Source organism: Esox lucius, chromosome 9 (assembly GCF_011004845.1).
Source record: "Esox lucius isolate fEsoLuc1 chromosome 9, fEsoLuc1.pri, whole genome shotgun sequence".
Classification (NCBI taxonomy): Eukaryota; Metazoa; Chordata; class Actinopteri; order Esociformes; family Esocidae; genus Esox; species Esox lucius.
Genome location: NC_047577.1, coordinates 12,700,671 through 12,725,033, shown reverse-complemented (window position 1 = coordinate 12,725,033; position 24,363 = coordinate 12,700,671). Strand labels below are relative to the sequence as shown.

At 41.3% G+C, this 24,363-nt stretch overlaps 2 protein-coding genes across 4 annotated transcripts; one reads left to right on the top strand and one right to left on the bottom strand.

The window, feature by feature from the left end:
- Positions 1 to 73: 73 nt before the first annotated feature.
- Positions 74 to 14,823, top strand: tmc5 (transmembrane channel like 5). Of its 3 annotated transcripts, none has more exons than XM_010872879.4 (21): positions 74 to 446; positions 1,104 to 1,278; positions 1,939 to 2,189; positions 2,636 to 2,713; positions 5,348 to 5,464; positions 5,812 to 5,914; positions 7,206 to 7,287; positions 7,757 to 8,017; positions 8,193 to 8,341; positions 8,613 to 8,757; positions 9,067 to 9,219; positions 10,205 to 10,380; positions 10,620 to 10,695; positions 10,792 to 10,889; positions 10,995 to 11,090; positions 11,267 to 11,342; positions 12,136 to 12,269; positions 12,645 to 12,818; positions 13,509 to 13,587; positions 13,890 to 13,973; positions 14,084 to 14,823. In XM_010872879.4, exons 2-21 carry the CDS (start codon positions 1,205 to 1,207, stop codon positions 14,609 to 14,611), a joined length of 2,934 nt encoding a protein of 977 aa, XP_010871181.2. In that variant the 5' UTR covers positions 74 to 446; positions 1,104 to 1,204; the 3' UTR covers positions 14,612 to 14,823. The 3 variants fall into 3 exon arrangements, with proteins under 3 accessions (XP_010871181.2, XP_010871180.2, XP_028978405.2); XM_010872878.3 differs by having other exon boundaries at positions 1,863 to 2,189; XM_029122572.2 differs by lacking the exon at positions 74 to 446 and having other exon boundaries at positions 1,190 to 1,522.
- Position 14,824: 1 nt separating this feature from the next.
- Positions 14,825 to 23,921, bottom strand: LOC105012203 (germ cell-specific gene 1-like protein). The gene is made up of 5 exons (XM_010872880.4): positions 23,318 to 23,921; positions 21,094 to 21,141; positions 19,416 to 19,574; positions 18,578 to 18,689; positions 14,825 to 17,149 (listed from the first exon to the last, which is right to left on the bottom strand). The coding sequence occupies exons 1-5, from the start codon at positions 23,604 to 23,606 to the stop codon at positions 16,846 to 16,848; spliced, it is 912 nt and encodes a 303-aa protein (XP_010871182.1). The 5' UTR covers positions 23,607 to 23,921; the 3' UTR covers positions 14,825 to 16,845.
- Between the last annotated feature and the right edge of the window lie 442 nt (positions 23,922 to 24,363).

Here is a 24,363-nt window from a genome sequence, read left to right as displayed (position 1 = left end):
TAAATGTGGTATTATGTTGTTAGTACGTTATCATACATAACTTTTGTAAATTTTGTGATGGCGTTTAAAGAACTTGAAGTCATTGTGGCAGCAGGGGATCATTGCAATTCTCCATTCTATTGCAGACTGTAGATTAAACACAGTAGCCTTTGGCCCCTCTATCTCTTCCGCCAATTTATTTTCAGCTACTGTGGGAGTCAACCGTAGGAACAATTTACTATGCCAGTTGGGGAATAGCAGCCGATGGGATTTGCGTATGGCAGCGACTGGACTTTTACCTTGATGACTTCAGCTGCGCATTGTTCCGGGTAGTCTGATAGTCTGTCAAAGTGAGATTTCAACCAAGGTAGATCTCCCAGAGCTGCAACTTGGATTATAACGAAGACAGCCGTTTGGATTTCAGCATCTGCTCAGGCAGCCATATCCCTGAATAACACAATTACCAGGTGGGTTTGAAATAAACTAAAATAATATCACCCTATGGATATATATATGCACCCTATGGATATGTACTGCTATATATGTACCCTATGGAAATATATATATATATATATATTTGATACAATATGTTTGTCTCTGTCTCTTTTCCCTACATGAATGTAGTAATAACAGTGCTGTAATCTTGAACATGGTGACATAAAAATATAAACTAATACAAACTCTTTGTCACTTGACTGAGTGGTTTCTACTACAATACATCAGTTCATATGTTAATAGAATTTATTTTTCAGGAATGTACTATTTTTGCCTTGCCTTTACAGCTGTAGAGTAGCTCTGGAGACAGCCACTGTGGCAAAACAGAAACCATATCCCTTGTGTTAATAAGTAATGATATAGACACAAGGATGTGATCTGGGAATTAAATTATTTACTAAAGGTTTCCTAAATCAATAGCGGTTGGGCTTGTGAATGGCAGCCTTTCAATCCAGAACATGTGTTGTGTTATCTATAGCACAGCTTTTTTAACGGAACAACATAACAGTTTAATAGAAATGTTAATGCCCAAGGTGCATGTTCTTCTAGCAGTACATTGATTTCCAGTTTCCTGTTCATATTCTACGCCAAAGCAAGTGGATTCTTCTTAACTGTTTCACTCACAATAGGAAGACCAGACTTCCAGTGGACTAAAGCTGTGAGTGACGGACACAGACCGGCAGGGTCAACCACTTTAGAAGGAGAAGGAGAGCTGGAACCCATCGTTAACATGTCATACTACAACAACAGTGGACATAACAACCTGGCCTATCATGACAGCGACACTCTGCAGATCGATAGGTGGTGCGTGAGCCGCCTGGTGTGACCGTGTTGTGTACATCATAGGCTAAATGAGAGGGAAACAACATGACAAGTTTAGCCAAACAATGTTGCCCAGGACCAGACAATGAATCAGAGAGGCTCTCCTTGTTCTGTCATTATAAATGCAAACTCTCATAGTAAAGTGCTTGGGAATAATCACTTTAGCTGAGATTTCTGTTTTTGTCGTTGACCATCAGGAATTCAACTTCTAGACAAAGTCATTCAGGTAGAAAATCCTCTTGATGAAATCCTCCTCCTTTGGGTATAAAGGGCTGTTTTAAAGCTAAATTAGTTTGTTGTAATTTAAAGTTAATATTTTTCCAAGTCTCGCAGAGCGTTATGACCTGTCAGTGGTGAAACAGCAGTGATGGTGAACACTAACTCAGTTACTATAGTCAGCCAATTACAACCCTCCTTTTCCTATAGGTAATTAATTGTCACACTTTAAGCCGTTCGGGAAAATATTTGTTTTTCAGAAAAATGTCGCCGCATGTTAATGATGGTGTAGTAATTTGACCACCGGTGACTTTATTATAACGCCACTTGGGATGATCTTGGATTGACAGACACGCAGGATAGAAGGCATGGATGCTCAGTGCTACAGTTCAAATGTCACATTCTCCACAACATCCCTCTCCAAAGTCCTCCCAGGAAGTCGCCGCACAGTAACCCGCACGGAAACCCCTACCCCAGGGATGATGGAGCTGGAGCTGTGCAGATGTGCAGTTCAGACCTCCAGCAGCTTCCAGGAGGGGGCTTGGTCAGCCATGGCGATGCCCAGGTGAGGGTCCCCTGGGGAGGGTGGCAGGAGGAGAGCTGGAGAGGGAGGGACAGCATCCCCATGGGTCTCCTCCCACCTCGATCGGAGAGTCCGCAGTGGCAGCATGATTTCAGTAAGCAGACCGGACCCGCCCCTACAATAATGTGAATCTATTGGATTCATTGAACAATGAGAGTATACATTTAACACAGCTACACGCACAGTTGACAGTGTGAGGTACACGTTGTAGTGGAGCTTATGGAATTTGCATCCTCAAGAAATCATCTACAGAAAGTGAAAAAAAAAAAAAGTATTGTCTTGCAAGTGTTCCTGGTATGTGTTCCTTGAGAAGGAACCTTTATGTTAAAAGGTAGTCTCTCATGACAGTCTATTATATGAAGTCACCAGAAGGTACGGTTTCAGGTTCTGACATAATAACATGGCTACCAAGCCGGGATTCGGTTTTGAAAAGCATTCAAGTGTGGCTGATTTTCTGGTTCTTTTGTTGCTATGGGACATGGTTTTGTTGTACTCCTACAGTGGTTTGATCTTTCTTTGTTTTCTGTTCTCTGTTTCCAGATCAAAGCAGGTACCAAGTAGACCCAGCAACAAATTATGACAAATCTCCTCTTGTACAACATCCATCCACAACTTCAGGTAATGTTCAAACCTCTTCAACACATAAATAACTCTTGAAATGTACTACAGTTTAGCCATTTAGCAAACGCTCTTATCCAGAGTGACAAGAAGAAGCAGTTAGGATTAACTGTCTTTCTCAACGACAGATTTTTCACATCAGTTTAAGGATTTTATTTGATAACCTTAGGGTTACTAGTTAGATAATCTAACCACAAATATACCTGCCACCAAATCAAGTCCATTTACAATTCCAGCTTTCAGTCAGTCTGTAAATCTTCATAATTATGTAGTTAAGTTGATGTTACAGTGTTGCCATGACATAACTAAGGAGACACTCAAAGATAAGCCAGTAAGTTTATTAATCGTGATAGGTTGTTATCAAACTCTCAAAACAATGTTTTGATTATTTATTGAACATTCAGTCTCTAGTTAAACATTTGCTTAGATTATGGAGGAAGTTGGCTGGAAATAAAGATCCAGGGAAAGTGGAATTGTGTTAACAGCTAACAGTATTTTTTGGGATTACACAGTAGAAAAGGTTTGCTATCGTTGCAAGCCAAATAAACTATCTAGTATTATTTAGAACCTGTTTTGAGTGTAAGCTCCTTTATTATATCTGTTTAAATCAAAGATAATCATTAGTAGTTTGAATTTGGAATCATGCCACATAGAGTTCCTTCCATGTGAAAAGGGATCAATTAACCTTGATAATATGTGGAGGCTGTTTTCTGCACTTTTAAAAGAAATAGTTTGATGATGGACTTTCAGAACAAAATAATGTTTACTGACAAACAAGGGTACCAGGGAAATATACTTCTCCAAAGTAATTATAGTACCGAGCAGCGTACCACCCAAATTCATCTTTGAATTTCTTACAAGCTGATTTATCTTCGCAAAGTTAACATACATAAAATAACAGAAGTTAATCAGATACAGTGGATATAAAATGTCTACACACCCCTGTTAAAATGCCAGGTTTCTGTGATGTAAAAGAATGAGACAAAGATAAATCATGTCAGAACTTTTTCCACTTTTAATGTGACTTATAATGTGAACAATTCAATTGAAAAACAAACTGAAATCTTTGAGGGGGGGGAATGAAAAATAAAAACCTTACAATAACCTGGTTGCATAAGTGTGCACACCATCTTATAATTGGGGATGTGGCTGTGTTCAGAGTTAACCAATCACATTCAAACTCATGTTAAATAGAAGTCATTACAAACCTGCCATAATTTAAAGTGACTCTGATTAATCACAAATAAAGTTCAGGAGTTCTTGTAGGATTTTCCTGACATTTATTTAGTTGCATCTGAGAGCAAAAGCCATGGTCTGCAGAGAGCTTCCAAAGCATCAGAGTGATCTCATTGTTGAACGATATCAGTCAGGAGAGGGGTACAAAATAATTTCCAAAGCATTAGATATACCATGGAACAAAGTGAAGACAGTCATCATCAAGTGGAGATGTTATGGCACAACAGAGACATTACCAAGAACTGGACGTCCCTCCAAAATTGCTGAAAAGATGAGAAGAGAACTGGTCATGGAGGCTTCCAAGAGGCCTTCAGCAACATTAAAGGAACTGCAGGAATGTCTGGCAAGTATCGGCTTTGTGATACATGTGACAACAAACTCCTGTATTCTTCATATGAATGGGCTACGGGTTAGGGTGGCAAGACGAAAGCATCCAAATCCACAAAAGCATGGCTTCACCAGAAGAAGATGAACGTTTTGGAATGGCCCAGCCAGAGCCCAGACCTGAATCCAATTGAACATCAGTGGTGTGATCTGAAGAGGGCTGTGCACAGGAGATGTCCTTGCAATCTGACAGATTTGGAGCACTTTTGCAAAGAAGAGTGGGCAAATATGTGCCATGCTAATAGACTCCTACATAAAAAGACTGAATGTTGTAATAAAATCAAAAGGTGCTTCAACAAAGTATTAGTTTAAGGGTGTGCACACTTATGCTACCAGGTTATTGTGAATTTTTCATTTCTCCCCCTTTAAATATTTCATTTTGTTTTTCAATTGAATTGTTCACGTTATAGGTCACATTAAAGGTGGAAAAAGTTCTGACATGATTTATCTTTTTCTCATTCTTTTACATCACAAGAAACTGGCATTATAACAGGGCTGTGTAGACTTTTTATATCCACTGTACAAGGCTTTGGATTTCCAGTGTAGCATTCCCACACCAAACTGCTGGTAACAAGCTCTGAGTCTCAATGACTTGTATAGATTAAATTAAAATAAATCGGAAATGTTATTATTGCTAAAACTATGAGCCTACTATCTGATCCTCTGACAAGTCAGGCTGTAAGAGATATAAAAGCCTCTGTATTGCCTTGCCTCCTGGAAGTTTCCCAATTAGCACTGGACACCTGCAACTAACTCCAGACAGAGAACCTTTCTTCTAGGGGAACATACCATGTTTGTGTGTTAATAAATAAACCCATTGTTGATGGTGGATCTTTCTGATGTTCACTGTTTGAACTGAATATTCATTGGGATTGCCAAGTCAATGTGTGGACATAATCTGAAAATAATAAATCCATGGAAAGTGCAGTACTTTTTATTAGTTTAATATGTAGATCATTTCTCACGGAGACTGTCGACTGTCGAGTTTAATGTGATGTCCTCTCATCACTTCAGGTCACGTTTCAATGAGATTCAGGGGTTCGAGGAAGATGAGTCTATTCCCTGTAGGAGAGGCTGCCCTGGGAAATCTGGGCTTTTCTGAGGACGACATCAGGAATGAAATGGAAAATGGTGAGGAAAGAGGGAGAGACAGGAGCACATCTGTAGAAATGTAATTACAAATGGTGTATGCCTATGGGAGTAACCATTGTTGCGAATGCCACACCATCCATTCTGTCGGTAGAAAAAGGGTGCTTCTCTTTTCAATCTGTTTAGTTTTTGTATCTTCAATGTAATATTCTGAAACCACTGACTGACTGAACGATAAAACGTTTCATACAATATTCTGACTTCATAAAACAATCGTACACTCTACAACTTCATTTCAGCTCAGTAAGAATTCTAAATTCAAGGTACCCTATGGCTCATTTATGGATGACCTCAATACAGATCTGTCCTATCATATCTTTGTCCTGCAGAGGAAGAGAACATGATCAAAGAACTTGTCGCCATGTCAACAAGGGACAGGATCAAAGCCATCCGGGACCTTCCTATGAGCTTCAATGACAAGAAACACATCAGGTATTTTTACTTCCTGTCACCATCCAGGTCAAAGGTTAGCCATTGGTTTTACTAGGGGTAGTAAAAATAGTATTTACTTAATATGTTTGCATAAGGTGAGGTGGGTCACTGAGACTGTGCAGGTATAGAGTCTTGCAATTTCATATTATTAGGGGGAAGAGTCATGCAAATACAGGTAAAAAAACATACACAGACAAATTGACACAAACACGAAAACACACAAACCACAGGTACTGTAGTGTGGCAGATAAGGTGGTTTGAGATGCTGGAAAAAAAATTTGGTTTGGATCACAGAGCCAACTAATTAATCTGTCATTTTGCACTTAAGCAAGGCACCGTAACTGCTTCAAGGTCCCTGTCAAAAAGGGCCCATCCCTGGCTTTTGACCCCACTCCCTTTTTCCATTTCACACCAACACATATGAATGCTCTACTTGCCATGGCACCGAGATCTTGTACATAGTTAGATTTGTTGTAGTATTTTTTATTATTGTTTTCAGTTAACTAGTTTGTTTATGATAACATTTAGTTGTAGTGTATACATCTGGTGTTTTGGTGCCAGTTTTGCCACATGACTAACAGGCGAACGTTTTCACTTGACAAGTTACAGCTTGCTAACCCGCTGGCTAATGATTTGTTTGAAAAATGCTTCTAAACACTATAACGTTTTTTTGTTTCACCTGACTGCCCAGTTCCTGATATTTTGAGAAAATTGTGTGAGGATTTGCCTGAAGCGTGAAAGGAATCAGAGATGTAGGGAGAAAAGCTGTGCTGAGGAAGAGAATTCATACTGAGGACAACTGGCTGCTATTCTGAACTACGTGTGGTCAGCTCTCTGGTGTCTAGAGCTGCTGAGGAATTGCACAAGGTGCCACACAGAATGAGAAAGGAGAAGTGTAACGGCAATATATGAGCTGTTTCTTAGAATTGACATAAAAGATGATATGCAGACTCTGTCATCATCATCTCCCATCGTCTGGCCATCTCTTTCCTCTCCTACCGTGATCCTCTCTATCTTCTGAGGATGCAGCCTTTGAAGACTTGGTCTTAGTTGGTTGAAAAATCACATTTCCTACAATAATTATAAGAAATATTATTTTACAACACACATACACACAGTACACAAACTTTTTTTAAGGAACATGTATGAGGAAGAAGGGTTAACCGTAACTGCATTGCCGAAGTCCAGAGTTTACAGCGTAGACTTTGCCAGGAGTAGCTAGGAATACTGTAAAACGTTAACAGCTTATATATAGTATGGACAGATAACACTTGCTTTCATTATTTCCTAGGGGGCAAGTGTTGGTGTTTAAATCCTTCAAAAAGTCCCGGCAACGGAATTGCTTTGCAGACTGTTCAGAGACTGTCTTACTGGTGAGCGGTTTGACATACTGACATGTTGTGTCTCTGGGTGTCCTCCTTCCCTCCTGTCCTAATGAAGAATGTTTCAGTGTGTCCTCCTGTCCTAATGAACAATGTTTCAGTGTGTCCTCCTGTCCTAATGCATGATGTTTCAGTGTGTCCTCCTGTCCTAATGAACAATGTTTCAGTGTGTCCTCCTGTCCTAATGAACAATGTTTCAGTGTGTCCTCCTGTCCTAGTGGTCAATGTTTCAGTGTGTCCTGCTGTCCTAATGAACAATGTTTCAGTGTGTCCTCCTGTCCTAGTGCCCAATGTTTCAGTGTGTCTTCCTGTCCTAGTTCTCAATGTTTCAGTGTGTCCTACAACATCCATCCTCTATCGCCATGTTCACAAGTCATACTTTATTACAGCTACACTACGAGAGCTATGACAGGTTGTAATAACCAGACCTCCGCTATTTTCCCTTCTGTCTCCCGCTCAGTCTTTCCGCAGGTGTGGTGGTAACATGAAGTTAGCCAGGCAGACCCTAGAACTGTGGCAGGGCACCATGAAGGAGGTTGGAGGAAGATTTGGCACCGGAGTCCTATCCTACTTCAAGTTCCTTAAATGGCTGCTGATGTTTAACGTCTTCTCCTTCCTTGTCAACTTCGGCTTCATCACAATTCCCCAGCTCACCTACGAGCCCACGCCGGCCATCCCAGCCGCGGTCAAGTTCAGCGGCCTGGAGATACTGACAGGAGCGGTGTGTCGGTTGTTGGGTTTCATAGTTCTGTAATTCATTGGTGTTCTGATCAAAGGTTTCCCGGTGGATGTAGAATCATTTCGTACGAGTCGTTCGTTTTGATAATGCTTTCGTAGGAAACAGCACGACAGCAGTGGTTACTGTAATCTCAACAGCGTCTGTGTTGTCCCTGCAGGGTTATTTCAACCACACCGTGCTGTACTATGGAGGATACAGTAATGAAACCCAGGGGACGGAGGGCAGGCCTGTGTACAACATGCAGCTGGCCTACTTCTTCACCATAGCAGCCTACATGGTGTTGTGCGGAGCGGCTCTCATATACAGGTCAGTCGTCCGAACCGCTGTGGCGGTTACTTATGGCAACGCCACCGTAGATCAATGGTGGTTATATACACATTCCCCGTCCATAAACATACCGTAATCCATTAGATTTTGATCCACCTAATGTACTTTTGAAGGTCGGACATTTTTTATTATTTGACTACATTTGGTTCCTATTTGGGCTGCAGTGAGTTTCCGGTAAGATTTGCACCGACTTTTCCGTCCTGTCAAGACGCAGTGTAAAGACCCACCGCTCTCTCTCTCTCTGTCCCAGCATGGCCGTGTCCTTTAGGAAGAGGTTTGTCCTGGCAGACTTCGCCTCAGGCGGTGCCTGGCAGCTTCTGTGTAGCTGGGATTTCAGAGTGAACAATGAAAGAGCAGTACGACAGCGAAAGAACAACCTGCGCATCCAACTCAAGGTCAACACCTCTATAATGTTGAAGCCCGGAGCCAAACTGTATGTCAGATTGGCATGTTCCTTATCTATGGATAGAACTATAGGCTCAGGGTCACATCAGAACTGTAGCTTTGTTACAAAATAGCCAGTTGTGGATGACAGTGTAATGCTCACTGAACGAATAACCTCTTTAAAATACTTGTTATACTTACTAATTTGCTCTCCAAGTCTGGAGTTTGGGTCCACACATAGGACCCATGTCAGATAAGCAACTTTGAACCCATGTAGAAGTTGCATTAACATTACATTGAATGTTTCTAATCCCCTCCAGGAGTCTCTCTCAGAAAAAGTCCAGGTGTCCCTGCTCCCTCTGTCTGATAGGCTGAAGCACTACGCAGTGTTTCTGGGTACTTGGCTCCTTTCAACGGGCATGGCCGTGGGCTGCGGCGCCGGGATTTACTTCCTGTGCAAATATGAAAATCAGGTACAGTTTATCAAGAACAAGATGAAGGTAACGACCAATTCTAGCCCATTAAAGCTGACAGAACAGGGCATTTGTTTTCCGGAAACAACCTGCTGCACACCTGAACCATATTTAGGGGATTTTGGTTTGATGGTGACACTGTATGTCTGATACACAGTGACACAGCCTTTGTTAAGTGCAGTGTGTCTTTGGACGAGCTTGGCCATTTGAACAGGAAGATCATGAGACTGTTCCCCTTTAAACTAAATATGTAACCAGGAAGTCCTCTTTCCCACAGTAGATTATAAATCTACACTCCAAATAATCTGCCAATGGAACAAGACAAATTACACGATATTCAAGGCATATTTTCTAAAAACAAGCAATATATTCTAGCTTATTAAATGTACCTTATTTTAAGGATGGTTAGATTTTTTAACCTGAAAACAAGTTAAATATACTTGATGAGACAAATTTTTTTTGCAGTGTTATCAACCTCTTGAATGTGTTAGTCAGTGTTACGTTATTGTGATCCTGATAAGGCATTTACAGACACAAGCTCTGAAACACATGTTGATCTGAAGAGTCAAGGTGATGGCTACGTGATTGGTTGAATCGGGGGGTTTTGCCCTGGGCCGAAATAAAAACCTGCACATTCACATCTGCACTATAACAGTATCACTAGGCCATCACTGATCTCTGTGATTGTTCAGTATTATGCTACTTTGGTAAAGCTGTGATTTTAGTACATTATCTTGTATAGCTGTTTTTGAAGTACACTATCTTGGTAAAGCTGTGATTTTAGTGCATTATCTTTTATAGCTGTTTTTGAAGTAAACTATCTTGGTAAAGCTGTGATCTTTGTTAATTGTGGTTTGTCCTACCTTTGCTTCGGGTTAAATTTACCTAGGATCTGCTTTCCCTCCCAGAATTCTGACTGTAACCATTATGAAAGTAACAGGACTGACTGCTGCAAGCTTGACTTGAGTGTGTCTTGTTTTTCCAGCGGGCGAGTCAGTCAGAGGACGAGTCTTCGGGCTCTCTCCTGGATGAGGCCTCTACCCTCCTCCTGCCCTTCATGGTGTCTCTGGTGAACCTGGTCGTCCCTCTCTTCTACTCTCTGTTTAGGAAGATAGAACATTACTCCCAGCCCCGCATGCAGATCTACGCCATCATACTTAGGTTAGAGCTGAATATACAGTATGCTCAGTCATTCCTTTACATTGCCTAAGTAACACACTGTAAATATGACCAATTTGACGTAAGCCCGCGACTCCTTAACTGAATATAGCCTGTTGTAAGTGTTACCCAAATATGAACTGTCCTGTTCAAATTTTCAAATAGAGCTGATAAGAAACAAACAAATGCCTTGTACAATGAAACTTCAAGACTGATGCTATGAATGGCTTCTCTGTTTTTAGAAATGTCATCCTCAAGATGTCTATCCTGGGGATCCTGTGCTACTATTGGATGAACGATGTGGCCGAAAGATCTCCAGTGAGTTCTTCCAAACCAGAGAACTGTATTCCACGCTATGTATTCAATGTACTCTTAAACACAATGAGATGATATTTTTTCACCTCCATTTCCCAGTGTTGGGAGTCCATCGTGGGACAGGCCCTATACAGGCTGGTCATAGTTGATTTCCTCTTCCTGATGTTGGGTTCCTTCTTCGGAGAGTTCTTGAGCAAGTTCGTCACACTTTCAAAAACACATTTCAGGTCTACCCGAAAGCCAAACACAGCGGACGGTACAATTTAACACTATAATTACGCTGTGTTTTTCCTTCACCGCAGTGTCATTGGAACCAAATGCATTCCGAGCCTCGGAGTGCCAGAGTTCGACATAGCCCGGAACGTCCTTGACCTGATCTATGCACAGACACTAGCGTGGTACTTATGTTACATCATCTATATTTTATCACCATTTAGACTCTACACTAATCTACTACTCTATGGACCCCAGGGTAAAACTACACAACCGAGTTCCACGGTAATGTGGAAATGTGTGTGTTGGGTATCTATCAATTGTAAATAGTTTAATGGGTGAACTCAATGTCTCTATGCAGGATCGGAATCTACTTCTCCCCACTTCTCCCAGTGATACAGATTATCAAGTTCTTCACGCTGTTCTACCTGAAAAAGGTAAGGACAGAAAGCTCATCATCCACAGCAGACACGTCGATCCCAATCACTGAGCATTACAGAAGTACGCTATTATCTCCACACTGTAATGTTGGACAGTACATTGAGTGCACGTGTCGAGGTTGTGAACAGGATTTGAACCCCAGACATGGCTGTTGTCCAGAATCTTGCTGTTGCCGCCTCTGACCACCCGAGCCACACAGTGCAACAGCTGACTTGGGTTACGGTGAACGTTGCCTTGTTGTTTGATGCTTGGCAACATAGTAGGTTCCTACACAACAAACTGGCTCACATTACTCTCTTCTGAAGGGCGGATTCATGTTTCATGGAACTGTTCTCTTTCTACGGATCGTACAAATGGTTGCTACAATTTTCCAATGCACAATGAAACATTGTCCTGGTGGGGCAGAGACATTTCCATGAAGTAAATGCTCATGAAATGAGCAAAACATTAAGTCTGCCACAAAGCCACTAGTTGATGAAATATCTCCCTGACAAATTTGAAATAATTGTATAACTGTGGAGTATGCAGGTTAATCACTACTCTGTTCTCCCTTATTGCCAAAGGTTGTTAATTTACCTGTTCATCAAACTGGGCAATATCCTCCCTCAATCTCCCATTTCTCTCTCTCTCTGTCTCTCTGTATTTCTCTCTGTATTTCTCTCTCTCTCTCCCTCTCTGTACTCCTCTCTCTCTGTCTCTGTTTCTCCCTCTCTGTATTTCTGTCTGTCTCTGTGTCTCTGTTTCACTCACTGCCTGGCTCTCTAAATCCCTGTGACCTTTGTCCTCCAGGTGAGCCTGACTCGGAACTGCCAGCCCCCTAGGCATGCTGGTAGAGCAGCTCAGATGCAGACCATCTTCATCGCCATCCTCTTCTTCCCCTCCTTCGTAGGGGCTCTGTCCATGCTGGCCTACACCATGTGGACGTATGTATACGAGGGGTCAGGGCCAGGCAAATCACAGTGTGCAGAGCCAAATCAGCAATGTTATGGCGGTTATAAGAGACTATGGCAGGGCCAAACCAATGTGTGTTTGGTGTCGTTCAGACTCCAGAGATCTGGACAGAGATGCCTGGTTCTAAAGAACTTCGGTGCCTCTAATGCGTTGGTAGCCCAGAGCTCTTCTGTATACGGTTCAGTTTCATACCAGGTTGAGATTGTATCAAGTTGAATCATGCCGCTGATGTATGACTTTTTTCAAAAGCATGACATTACACACCTTGCAGTTAGAAAGTTGTTGATTGAGTGTCTCTCTGCCTTAACCAATCACCAACCATTTGGTTGTTCCCCTCTACACCCCAGTCTCTCCCCCTCAGATGGCTGTGGGCCTTTCAGGGGCCTCAACACCACCTTCAGTGCCGTGCAGAATTGGATCGATGGGCTGGGGGGCGTGTCCGGGGCTGGGTGGACCATCTGGATCTACCAGCATGTCATCCGGAGTGAAATATTCTACTTCCTGATCACTCTCATCGTCCTGTGAGTTCACCTTTGATCCAAGCGCAGTGTTAACATTGTGTGAAAGTGAAAAGACAGTTTCATAAAAGTTGGATTACTGTAAACACGGTTGAAAAGGTTTTGCTTTGCTGCCATTGTCACCTGACCTTTCACTCTGAAGTTGGGTTCAGTTTGTGTTTATGTTTTGTTGTAGAACAAAACTTAGACGGTGTTCTTGGGTCCGAAGTTCTATCAAGGTCTTTGATTCTTAACATGCACGGGATAAAGTCGAGATAACAGTCATGCAGGAATGTTCATATTGTCTTGGTTCAACAGGCTGGCTTTGTGTGCCTATAGGATGAGCTACTTTCCTTTAAATATGCATTAATTTCCTTATATGGTAAAAACATACTCTACTCACTGTCCTATTTATTCATGTTGAATTACAAACAACAAACAGTATAGTGTATGATATTAATATAGAAACCAATTACATAAAACCATACAAAAGGTTTTCCACAGACAACTTTCCATAGAGCAATGGCAAAAACATCAAATGATCATACTTTGGTCCTCATGTTCTAATTTCCACCACAATGAAAAAAAAATAGTTCTAAAACTTTCTTCAATGAAAGTTGTCTTAAAAACATAGTACCATTCTGTGTGCTCAGCTTTCATCCTTCATGAAGGTTGCATTTACTGTATGTCAATGATTGACCTCCTTCCCCACAGTGTCTTCATATATATCTTCTGGCAGATCATTCAGGGACGCAAGTTGCTTATCACTCTACTGAGACAGCAGATTGTTAATGTGAGTAATAGTCAACTGTCTAGCCTGAAGTGTGTATTGCTCATCAATGCTGTTGTGTCTGAAGTGGCTGTCTCTCTTATCGTGGTGAAGTGTGAATCATTTGGGACTCATGTGATTGTCTCAAGGATTCAACTAACAAGGAACTGATTTGATTGGTGTTGCATATTTTCTCTTTGCAATGAATCTCATTCTCTCTTACTCTCTTGCACTGTCTTTCTTTTTGTCCCTCTGTCTCTCACTCCTTCCTTCTCTTCTCTTACTCACTCTCTCTCTCTTTTCTCTCCCTATTTTCTCTTTCCCAGGAGGGAAAAGACAAAGCCTTCTTGTTGGAGAAGTTACACCGCCTTCAGAAATCCAAACAGATCAAACAGAAAAAGCAAAGACAGGTAAAGAGGATCAAAGAGCAGTGTCCTTAAGAGTAAATACTGAACATAAATAAATTGCTTTCAATTGCCTTAGCTATCTCTCTCAAACTATGACCCTTTCCCTCTATCAGACCCGGAACAGACGGGAAGATGAATCCTCAGCAGGTCTCCTTCAGGCACTACTGGCTCGACAGAGGTTGGAGGAGGAGGACATGGCCGCCGGGAGCAGCACTTTCGGGGTACCCATGCCGCCAGACCGCTCCGAGTCCCCCGCGTCCAGTGCCGTGATGCAGGCCCTGCTCGCCAGGCAGCAGGCAGAGAGCCAAGCGGGAGGCTACCAAGGGGTCCCGTTTACCGCGGAGCAGTCGGCCCCCTCGTCAACTAGCGCTCTGATTCTGGCCATGCAGGCCCGGCAGAGGGCGGAGTCACAGGCCGAGGACGGGTTTCGCCGGACGCCGGCTACGTCGCAGAACCCGGTGAATGCGTTGCCCAGTGCGGTGATACTGGCAATGCAAGCCAGGCAGAGGGCGGAGGAGACAGAGTTTTACCCGACGCCTGCTTCTCCACCCTGGCCGGACAACACAGGGCCAGGCAGCGCACTGACACAGGCCATGCTAGCGCGACGACAACTAGACGACGAGTACGGGGACAGAAGCTGACGATGAAAAGAAAAGACTGCGCAGAGAATACACAAAGAGTGCGTCTTTTTTATTGCATTTTATTTTGTATATTTGTGTAGTGTACGTACTGTATGGGAATATTTAGCTGGAGCCAATACGCGATTGGCTCCAGCTACATTGTAAAATTGGAATTGTGAAATGCTGTCAACAACCAATGTCGCGTGAATGCATACATCTTGTTGGAAATGTTATGATCCTGAGGGTTAAGGAGTGAACGGTCTGATTGAGCACACATTTATTTTTTTATTTTATTTACTGGAATCTTATTTTTCCATTATTTTACTAGACAAGTCAGTTAAGAACATATATATTAAATTGTGTTGATGTTGACATTTTACTTCAAGTAATTTACTTTTCTCTTAGCAAAGCAGAAAGAAACATATAATTTAATGAAACTACAGCAAACAAATTCACAAATGTAAACTTTCTGTGCTTGCTATGGAAGACAACATCATCTGGTTATTGAAAGATGTCTTTCAGAACTGCATATCCCAATATGGATACTTATAAATATACTGTATGATAGTGAAGTGTGTCAGCCCATAATACTCAAGTAACATTGGGTGGTCAGTTTGGGTTTAGTTGCTTTACACTGACATTAATGTCCGGTAAATATACTATTGAGCCATAGCAAACAATATGAGCACATTCAAGATAAAAAATAATACGCATTTCACAACAGATCAAAACCATTATCCTGTGAACTATTTATTTACACGTGTATAGGTCTGTGTTAGGCACAGGAAGCACTTTCAGATACCTGTCTTTTTTTACTGTGCATTCTTATGAGTTAAAAGCTGTCACCCTTCCTAATTCAGCAGTAAGGCTTTTATAGCGCATAAACCATCATATAAATATTCCTACAATTAACCAGGTAATTTTATATATAAAATTTGCGTACACTAAATCTGCAGTAGTCTGATGTTTTTCTCCACAACCACAAACGTTGTCGAAAGGTTGCAAAAGCCCCAGGCACGCGAATGCACGTTTGCAATTGTGAACTGCACACAAATACATTTTACCCGTGTGAATGTAACCTGCGATTATTAGGGCCACCAGTGATGGATTTTCAAAATGCAAATGAAAGAAATAAACTTTGATTATACACCTGCACTCTCACCTTAAATTCAGTGTGGCCAGCAGCCAATTATTTTCTGAGATGCAGAGCAAAAGCAGGATCACATGGCCTACCATATGGACGGAGTTGAGGTGGCTGCTTCAAATGCAAATCATCATCCTTTGGCAAAGTGCTTCCCAACACATTTTCTCCTGAAATGTTGTGATAAATTCCTTATAATGTTTTATCTTGAAGGTAGCTCCATGTTACACCTATTAAAAAATAGTTGCCTAATCCTGGAAACAATTCCTGTCTGAGTTGTTCAGTGCAACTCTTCCTGGCTGTGTTGTTGGGTGCGTTTGACAAATAGACCTTGAAACTTGACAAATGTATTACACCAGGCAGGCCTATCGCCAATCATTGTTCTGAGAAAGATGTGTCTAGTGGATAATTAAATCACATTTTATATGGGTAGGCTTATATTATCATAGATACACTCTGTTTTTACCAATTAAACCAGCGCTTCATCGCTAATCCGGTTATGCACGACAAACGTTGAGCATGATGATCACAGCCAACAACTGAGGCACGCAATGTTTTTAAAACATTATATAAAAATCAAACATGCAACATGTCATTAACTATTTTCGCGCAACTATTCTTTTTCAATTGAATGAATCCAAAAGTAAAATATATTTTTTTCAAAAGTATCCGATTACAATATTTTAGTTGGTAATGTAACGGATTAGAGGTACAGTTTTTAATAAACCGATACATGTAACGGATTACTTGTAATCAGTTACTCCCCAACTCACATATATCACATCTCACATTAATAATAAATATTCATGTGATGTTTTATTTATATGTAAGGATGTATTATCTAGAAGTATGACAAATGTTTACAGGGTCGCTTTTCCGTGACTTCCGATGCAAACACTGCAAAGGAAGTGTATCAATTAAGGCGGTGTCTATTTGAATAAGATGGAACAGAGACGACGTGAAATGCCCAAAGACGTAGCACCACAGACCACAATTGGACAGCAGCGAGCAGACAAAACAAGTCGAAATCATGTCGAAATAACGTCAGCGCCACCAGACACTCTCGGAAATGGCCTCATAGCCGCGAATGTGAACCACATCTGGATCCCGCGACTCAGCACTGCTCTTCTCCTAGTGTGTCTGGTATCTCCCTCATGTCCAGTGACGCTGCCGGTAACGGAGTCCTAGTACCGCTGCTGTACGGGGTCTGCGTGTAAACCTCCACGGTGTTAGTGATGGAGTGTAGGGAGCAAAGGGAGTGATCCCTGTAGTATCCGAAAGCTTCCCGTGCCTGCTCCTCGCGGAGGTTCTGCTCAAAGGTTTTGCGTTTGTGCCGGAACTCAATTACAGTTTTCGTGTAGGAGTTCAGGGTGGTGACAGACGCGCCCATGCAGCAGGTGAAGGACGCCCAGGCCATGCTAAACGGGGAGATTAAGAAAATGTGGGGAGATGAACAAATATGCTAATGTAGAAAATGTAAAAATAATTGAATCAGTTCAACTTGAGGGCATTTCGCTGTATATGGTCAGTTCATGAAGCAGCAGTTTAAAACCAAAAATGTTGTGTTATATTGTAGCTTTAAATCAGGCAACAGGGTAGCTGGGAGTTTACAGCATTATTTAATGCAACGCCGGATTAAATGCAACACTGAAAAAATAAAATACAAGATAGTTATTAATGGACAAGCATTTCATTAAAATATCTGTAATTCCAGTTTACTAAACCCTTTCTGATTCACATAACACTGTTATAGCATGGGATGTATAGCTGTCTGATGTTATTTCAATATGAAGAGATTTGAGATTGGATATGCAAAGAAAAGCACTACAGAAGATGAATAAATTATTACTACAATGACTTCCACGCCTAAAGAGTTCTCTGTCGCTTGTTAGAAAACACATTAAGCTGTAGTTCATGACAATGAAATACCAAAAACCTGAAACCTAGTGAAAATACGTATATAGAAAATACATGTAACAAAAATACTGGCATCTCTGAATGTAAATCAGTATATACAGTTCTTTTGAACAGCATATATTATACTATTTGCCATTCAAGATAAAAACATTTCAATACACTACTTCAACATTATTATACTCTAATAAGCATGTTTACATTCATGCAGCCTTATGGTTTCGTTTTAACTGGGGGCTGAAGTAGAGAGTCTATACCAGCAGGGAAAAAACTGCAGAGTTCAACTAATCAGCTGGTTGTGGATTTGCATTCAAGTTCAAGCTTTAGCCTGCACGTGCATCTAATATCCCGTTATTAATGTCTTTAAAAAAAATCAAGACGTCGATCCTGCGTTTTGGTTGCAATCCCAAATTTTGTGTTTGGTCTAATTGAATTCCACATTATAAATATTCCCATGTAAAAAAAAAAAAAAAAAGAAATACTGGAAATGATCCAAACTCCCAGCTTGGCCGGATTAGTTTCCATTTGTCTAGTCCAGAATAGTACGCTTGAGTTTTACAGAATACCGTCTCTGCCCAGTTCACTCGCTACACATAATACCACAGAGGGACAGCTAAGTTTACCAGGTCAAGCTGTTTAGCCTGCTGGATGAAAACTCTAAGCATACTGTGTACACGTGTATATATGGGGTACAATTCACCATTCATCCTCTTATGCAATTTTCCAATGGACCGCTCCGGAATATTAGGGCTTTGGGACAGTGACGCCTAATCCTCTGGCTAACATGAGAGCTTTGGGGTTTTCATTAGAGACGGAGGACGCTGAGTAGGGAGACAGAATTCCGGGATTGTGTGTGTGTGTCTGTCTGTCTGTGTGTGTGTGTGTGTGTGTGTGTGTGTGTGTGTGTGTTCGCGCGTCTGTGTGTGCCTTACCAGAAGGACCAACCGTAGTCCCAGTTATAGGGCCTCCAATCTGCAGGGCCGAGACTCACGGTGACCTGGAACACCTGTGTGTACATCATGTGGGCCACCATTCCTAGAAGACCTGCCAACACGGTGGGCGCGCACATGCACACACACACACACACACAAATATATATAGAAATGCAGGTAAACATGTACACACACACCGACAGACAGAGACGTGACCTTCAGCATGTCTACAACCACTCCACGTTTTCTCTGTGCTCACTTTTGTTGCCAATTACATGGTACAGGGTGCTTGGGTTTCCTTTGATGTTTTTATGTTGACTTTGCTCACACTCAACAGAGACTACAAACACATGAACAAGTCACGGTAAAAAAGACATCTCGGCTATTGTCAACAGTCATCACTTTAATCTAAGACAAAGGTGTCAAACAAACGTGCCTTCAACAAGGAACGGGGGGAAGCACTGACTCTATTTTGCACTCAACACTCTCATTATTTCTGGTATTGTCCATGTTCCCTGAATATTTGTCTTTCATTTTTGTGATAATTAGCAAACTGGTCACAGTCAAATAACTGTATGAATGTGGGTCCGTTATTGCTTTTATATGTTTTTAGTCATTTTAAAGTATATGGTGTACGTCTTGTGTAATATTTCAAACAATATTTTTGAAACAGCTGATCTATAGCCAGGAGATTTCCCTATTCAAGTCATGTGGTCAGGGAGAACTCCTTTCTCCTGCAAGTAAAACAATAGCCTGGTGCAAGATCTGTTTGTGATGTCTTGCAGAGGACCACAAACTGTAACTTGGTACAAGAGAACCTTAAAGTCTTACTATGTACCTGACAGGACAGTGAAAATAGCAGCGAAGGCGTTAAGTTTTAGTCCATCGATCACATTGCTGGTGCTGGAGTGGGCGAGTTCCAGACACATGAGGCTGAAACCCACAATCAATAGGAAAATGTACAGCATCTCAGAGACCACTGACAGCCACAGGACTCCTGGAAGAAGGAAAAGATACAGTGCATTTGAACCCATGTAAAACATAGGACCACTAGGTAGATCACTTACAGTATATTTAACATTACCCCGGTACTCTCAGCATTGTGTTGACAAGTAAATAATCTGTGTATTTCCTAGGAAAACCCCAAGGCAGTTATGAAACAGTAGAAAAATCAGGTCCAAGTATGTATGAGTTTTTGAGGGTACGTCACATTAGAGAGTATGTCTCTAATGAAAACCCAAATCCCGCCCCCATTTTGATAACATAGCTCCGAAACTGGCAGGCCACTCAAAACCAATCAATGCCATTTGTCTCTGGATAAAAGTAAAATAATCAAGAATGTTCTCTGGCATTCTGGTTCATCAAACCTGAACACTATATCACTGCGAGACAGGTTGAAATCAGACATCTCTTCCTGTCTCACTGCTCCACCAGCTATTAATCCTTCTGGACACTTCATTGCAGGAAGTCAACATTAGGATTGTGCTAGCATTTCCCCCGGGTCTCTGGCAAAAGGATTGGACAGGGTGTCAGCGTTGGAGATCAGGATGGGGTCATGGACAGACCAAGAGTCTGAGGCAGTCTCCTCTGTGCCTTGCTTCGTAATGGACTTTTGGTGGCACTTAGCTTTGGGGATAGTATTAAAATGCTCCAGTTCTTACTACTGTGTTGTGTTCTATGACAAGTGTTGTACTTATTCTAAAAGTGGTAGGAAATAAACAGGCTATACCAACACTCAAAACAGAGTTTCCCTTCAGATTTGTTGTTCAGCAGAAACGTCCAAGAGACCGTCAGTACTGACTCAGCGCCGTGTGACCGTAACCGACTTGTTTTGGTTGGTTGGTTTTAATGGATCCTTTCACAGCGCTGCTCAGCTGTCTTAACATTCTCTTTTGACAGAGTGGGTCTCATCACAACAACCCTGCATCTTATGACAAAGAAGATACCAGGTTGTCTGAGAACACAAACTATACTGGAATAAGAATGAGTTTACATTACCATCGCAAGGCCCATGTATCCGCAAAACCCTTGTAACGTCAAAGTTGTTTCACCGGACATGTGAAACATGTGCCACGTTACAAAGTTACAGATCAAACAAGGATCAACTAATGGTGTACTGACGTCTACAGACAGGGAATACAATGTAAAAGCATCAGCAAGGACTTTCTCAATAATTCTCATATGTTTGTGCTCATACTGGAAGTAACTGCTTCATATTGGTTTTCATCTAACCAAATTCACGCATATTTGAAGCCATACTCAGTAAGAACAATATAGCATAATACCTTTCTCCTTTATTGTGAGCCAGGGAGGTAGTTATGTAATGTTAATCCTAATAACTGAAAAGTTACATTTGCACGCAAGGAGACATCTTGATATGCATCCTGCTAGACTATATATAAAAAAACCTTCTCCTTCTTCCTTCTATATGCAGTCGTCCAATGTGTTGGACTGCAGTAGGCCTAAAGCAAATATAGTACGCTTTTAACATCCAGATGTATGCAGCGGAAACTCACCTCTCTCTGAAGCAGGTGCCAGGTCGATGAAACTCCTGCATTTCTCACCTACAACGAATGGAGGAAATAAAGTTCTATCAAGCTGTCATTCCTTGCAAGGCCTGTTCGTGATCTGGATTTAGACTATCCTGTCTAGTGGGTGCAACTTCTTAGAAGACATTTGGTGAAATTCAAGCAGCGAGACCAATGTCCAAAGTGACAGTAAGCTCAAACACAAGCAACGTTTACTGGACTCAAATCATTAGAAGTATAGAAATGTATATACGGTTTAAGAAGTCATGATAGTGTCCTGTTAGGTCTGATAGCGTCTTATAAAACATAACTGTAATGCTGTGTAAAGTTGTATGAGGTCTTATACGGGGTCACGGTAATGTTCTGTATTGTGCTGTTATAAGGTTTTATAGAAACTGACCATTATGTCCAGGAATATTTGGTTTGTTCTTCTAGTACGAAGTCATGACAATGTCCAGTAATAATGTTTTATAGGGTGTTATGAAGTTGCAGTAAAGCAGCTGTAAATCTTCTACCTCTCCATTAGGTAACACAAATTGCTCTTTAAAAATGTACTGAACTCCTGACTGTGGCCCTAGTTTCTGATGGTGATTCAGTGAGAGTGGGTATTGCAACATAAAGTATTTTCAATTCATACAATTATATGATTAATCTTTATTCATGTGTGAAAAAGGACAAGTATACACACAATTACAGGGCTGTTATTGTTATTGCTAGATACAAATACCTTGGTTCTTGAAGGGTTAAAAGGCAAGATAAAACCTTATTGGACATTACCGCGACTTCTTTAAATACCCAATGAAATATTACAGGCCATTACCGTAACGTCTTATGAAACCATTTAACACCGTACTGGATGTTACCGCAACTTCTCATAATACCGAATAAAACATTTTCACACTTGATCAAGACTTGACGACATTACGTTTTTCCACCCGCCATCCCCTCCCCTCTTCCCCTCTTGATTTATTCTTTCCGTCAGCTCTTGGCTGTAGTCGCCTGCAGCAGCTGATGGATTTGTCGTAAATTGAACGCTTAATCAGGTAGAGGGTGGGAACAGCTGTTTGGAAGAAAAACTCATCAGGGCCGTTATGTAATCCTTATTACTGTAGTTAACTCCAGCTGTTTCCTCAGTCCTTTGTGTGTGTGTGTGTGTGTGTGTGTGTGTCTGTGTCTGCATGTCTGTATGTATATGAGTGTAGGTGTGTTTGCGCATGTGTGGGTGTATTAGTTCCAGACACCGGCCATATCAGCTCAGAACCTACCAGTATTTATTATAAAATCTTATAATATTTTATATTATTTGTAATATCTCCTTAATATGAGATCACAATCATTGGATAGGATATGCATTAAGTCGTGAGGTTGATGGAGAACCTGACAAGTAAAGATGTTTGGAATGGGAAAGTTGCCATTGCAATGAACTCCTGGTGTAACTGGACGTAACAAATCTAGGCTGCGTTTACACAAGAAGCTCCATTAGGATTTTTACACTAATTGGTCTTTTGACCAATCACATCAAATTCAGAACAGAGGATGCCGTGAGTCAGACTCAGTGTAAGTAATCTATAGTATCACTGGCGTCGTTAGCCCTGGGCGTCTGGGCTAAACCCCGAATGTATTGTGATCCTAGCGACGCCACTGTATAGTATCATCAGCATTGACTCTAATTCTGTAAAACAATCAGTGGCACCACGTCTTCGCATGACACCTGTAACTTAATGATGTTGACTTGGCCTCTGTACTTTTTACTTATTCAAATAATTCAATATTTTTGTTCAATACTTGATGCCAGAAGGACATCTTCTGTCAGATTCCATTTTGACGATATTAATCTGCTTTGGTGATAAACCTAAAAACACTGAAACTTCTGAAATATAATTAGCTTGCCGTTTTAAGGGAAATATATGTATGGACTGATCTGTTATCCAAAACGCTTTGTGACATTTATTAGTAGGGTGACAGAAGATGACAGACACACGGTGGATCTTATGAAGACTCATTGGAAGAATTATAGCAAAGACTGCAGAGTTTGTTAGGTGCAACCCTAGTTGTATGTTTTGAAAACTTATAAAAACTTAAACCACATTTTTTTTAAATTCAAAATATAAACAGGAGGTAAGATCTGTCTCACACACCTGCAATAATATGTTTTACTGATATCTATAATTTCAGGGCTTTACACATACTATATCTGCCGTCATCATCTTACCTTCATCGTGGATGTTCTCCTCACAGGAAAACCAGATTCCTGTGTGGAATTGTCTGAAGAGAAACCGGTCGTCCCCCGTTTCCCAACTGTACACCACCACTTTTGGGTCAGTCTCGTTTATTCCGTAATCGATGCAGTTGTGCGTGCGAAGTTTTGTGCACTTGGGCTTGGGAACGCGCTGCGTGCCCACGCACCAATATGTTGTGATGAAAGCAGTTATTGAGAAAAAGAGCGCTAAAAGATTCATAGTAACGGACAGCAGTGCCCTGCACTTGCGATTGGTCTTCATTCTCCAAAAGTGTCAGAACCGACCAGACAACTCATTCACCATCCACCCATGATCAAAGCAAACAGGTACCGAACAGGTCAAGCTCCAACGAAAATAAATGTAATCTGAAGTGCCACATGTCGGCTAGATGAATTCCGCTTCAATACATCCTTTTCTTTCGGAGTCGTCATCCATTAGAATCTTTTCACACAAAGTGATCTAGAAAGAGACCCATCCATTCCCTGTGGAATGACGTTGTCAGAGGATTTGAAGAGCTTGTTCTCACAAAATCTGAGGGATTTGGTGATGCTCGCCTTCAATCTGTGATACATCTCTCTCTCTCTTTTTCTATCCTCTCTTTCACACACACTGTCTGCTTGTTCACTTTCTTACTCCTCTTTACGATATGAGATGACACGATACTTAGTTCTGTATGAACTAAATCTAATAGTCAAACCATGGCATCAGCCAGCATGGGTTTAAATAATACGTCACCGGTATATTATATACATTCACTGTTTGACTGAGGCTGAGGGTTGTACTGCTATTGACGCTGCAGTGCTACAGAGTTACAGTTTGGTCTTTTGTTGGGGTTTAACTGCACGCCATGCCACAGTGTTCTGCATTAAGAGCTCTGTTCTGATTGAAGTGACACATCAACTGCCAATAGGTAATCACTCAAACATCTAACTCCTTTCAGATCTGTATTAAGGCAGTAGCACTGCTATTCTCATAATTAGCCTGGAGACAGCAAACACACATGGACTGATTGGAAACG

Coding starts and splice junctions, on each gene's coding strand:
- tmc5 (XM_010872878.3), top strand. CDS start 1,248: ATGACAGCGACACTCTGCAGATCGATAGGTG. Junction 2,190..2,635: donor GCAGTGGCAGCATGATTTCA/GTAAGCAGACCG, acceptor CTCTGTTTCCAG/ATCAAAGCAGGTACCAAGTA. Junction 5,465..5,811: donor CAGGAATGAAATGGAAAATG/GTGAGGAAAGAG, acceptor TTTGTCCTGCAG/AGGAAGAGAACATGATCAAA.
- LOC105012203 (XM_010872880.4), bottom strand. CDS start 23,606: ATGAAGACCAATCGCAAGTGCAGGGCACTGCTGTCCGTTACTATGAAT. Junction 21,142..23,317: donor GGAGAACATCCACGATGAAG/GTAAGATGATGA, acceptor CATTCGTTGTAG/GTGAGAAATGCAGGAGTTTC. Junction 18,690..19,415: donor TATTTTCACTGTCCTGTCAG/GTACATAGTAAG, acceptor CCGTGTTGGCAG/GTCTTCTAGGAATGGTGGCC.